At 42.8% G+C, this 1895-nt stretch overlaps 1 protein-coding gene across 1 annotated transcript in view; it reads left to right on the forward strand.

Moving 5' to 3' along the window:
• LOC118411644 (superoxide dismutase [Mn]-like) overlaps positions 1-1895 on the forward strand; it is a 10543-nt gene that overhangs the window by 923 nt on the left and 7725 nt on the right. Inside the window, exons 2-3 of the mRNA XM_035814121.1 lie at positions 830-943; positions 1351-1445. Coding sequence (XP_035670014.1) covers positions 830-943; positions 1351-1445 — 209 coding nt within the window. The remainder of the gene's footprint in view (positions 1-829; positions 944-1350; positions 1446-1895) is intronic.

A 1895-nucleotide genomic window follows, 5' to 3' on the forward strand; every position in this document is an offset into this window, starting at 1 on the left:
ACCCAAATTTGGGTAATGAGCCTGTTTAACGTGGTCGAGGCCATACTCGGCACGGGACCCCCATTTTACTCTTTTACGTCCCTCCCGGTAGACGATTTCGTGGAAAGCTTCGTGAGGCTACAGCAATCCGGACGTCCTTGGTTGGTCTCCCATCCAAGAACTGTCCGGACCGCGCGTTGTTTAACATCCGAGATCGAGGGATCGGGTGTACCAACACATATTTCACCACAAAGAAGAAATACTGTCTACCGTAGTAATGGAAGGTATCTTGGTAGCTAGGGCCGTTCGTCTTTCCTAAAAATATAGACAACGAATGACTTTTCCACCTGACATGCATACAAAAAGTGCTGCGCAACAAAACTTGGCAAGTATCCTTAATGGCGATAGCGGTGACAGATAGATGGTCACGTGTCCGAATTATTTATACACGTGTGTTACCAGGCTAATCCGTTGTCACGAAGAAGTGAGGTTTCAGACTCCTTGCATTGATATAAGTAATAAGCTACCATAGACTTAAAATCGAATTCAATGGCACGAAAGGGTACTCATATGCCTAGACATTAAAAAATTATCGTCTCGTTTCAATCAATTGCTTTTTTTTCTCAAATAACTCTTACCGTCATTGTTTTTCTTTCATTGCAACTGTATCAAGTATATTGATATTGGGAATGAATCAAGGCTTAATAGGATGAAACACTACAGCGCACGGATGAGCATTTCAAAACTTGGTATGCGACTACCTGTATGCACCGAGTTACGCGAGTATCAACATTCTTACATTTGATGTTTTCCTAAATTAATTCTATTTTTCTTCATTTATTTATTTTAGGAGACAGCCGAAGTGGTGTCCCGTGGAGGTTCAGGAGGTAAAACCGTACAGAGTGCGGTCAGGTTCCCGGACAGAGTGTCGCAGGGCCTGCACGTGGAACAGGTTCTGCTGCGAGTAAGTCCAAAGTTCGAGATCATATGATTCTGAAAAAAACACATGCATATGGTCACTTCCTTACAGTTGTATCAACTTGTACTCGACACATTCACTGAGGGGAGCTGTAACGTTAGATAGTCGCAGCATATGTCAATCTTGATCATATCCGGCCAAATATTTCCGGTTTTGTCACCAAAAATGTTGCATTGGGTGCCTTCAACAAAACATAGCACATCCATTTTTTTTCTAATTACAAAGAAGTTTTAAAAGATTAGCGATCCACACGTCTTGCGTGAGAAAAATCATCTTCGCATATCTTCAGTTGTGTTCTTTCTGCTAACTGACGGAATATGGAGTTGCCAAGGAATCCATCTTGCTCTTAATCAATAGTTAATTTAGTTTCATGCTACCAATCGCCCTCACAGGTTCAACATCATCCCTGTCTATACCACTGCATATCGCCAGGTGTCGCGACAGGAGTGGAAATGCTGTGACGACACAGTGCCCTGCCCAGATAAAAGTAGGACAATACTATGCTACTTTAAGCATTTATATTTCCATATACCCTCTATAGAGCAACGAAATTAATAACGCTACGGAGCTATACGCATCGGCATCGCCCTCATCTGAGCCCAGCGTACAATGTAGCTTCGATGCCTTCCCCGGTACTCTCATATTGTCCCACTTAGGCCAAAACCACAGGCCACAACGATGTCGAGACAGTCACAATGACCCTTCAATTAACATGATACGTAAACAGACGACTTCATTTGACTGGAAATTCAAAACGTATGAACTAAACGTCAAAAGTGTTTGAACAGAGATGAATCCGAACCCTCCTACTGGATTTTAGTATCCGCACTAGCTTTCATATAGGAGGGTCTGTATGGGGGGTCCTGACAACGCTTTACGCTAAATTCGGGACGGTCGACAACGCTTTACGTTAAATTCACGAAGGGTTAAGCATACT

This window comes from Branchiostoma floridae, chromosome 3, assembly GCF_000003815.2.
Source record: "Branchiostoma floridae strain S238N-H82 chromosome 3, Bfl_VNyyK, whole genome shotgun sequence".
NCBI lineage: Eukaryota > Metazoa > Chordata > Leptocardii > Amphioxiformes > Branchiostomatidae > Branchiostoma > Branchiostoma floridae.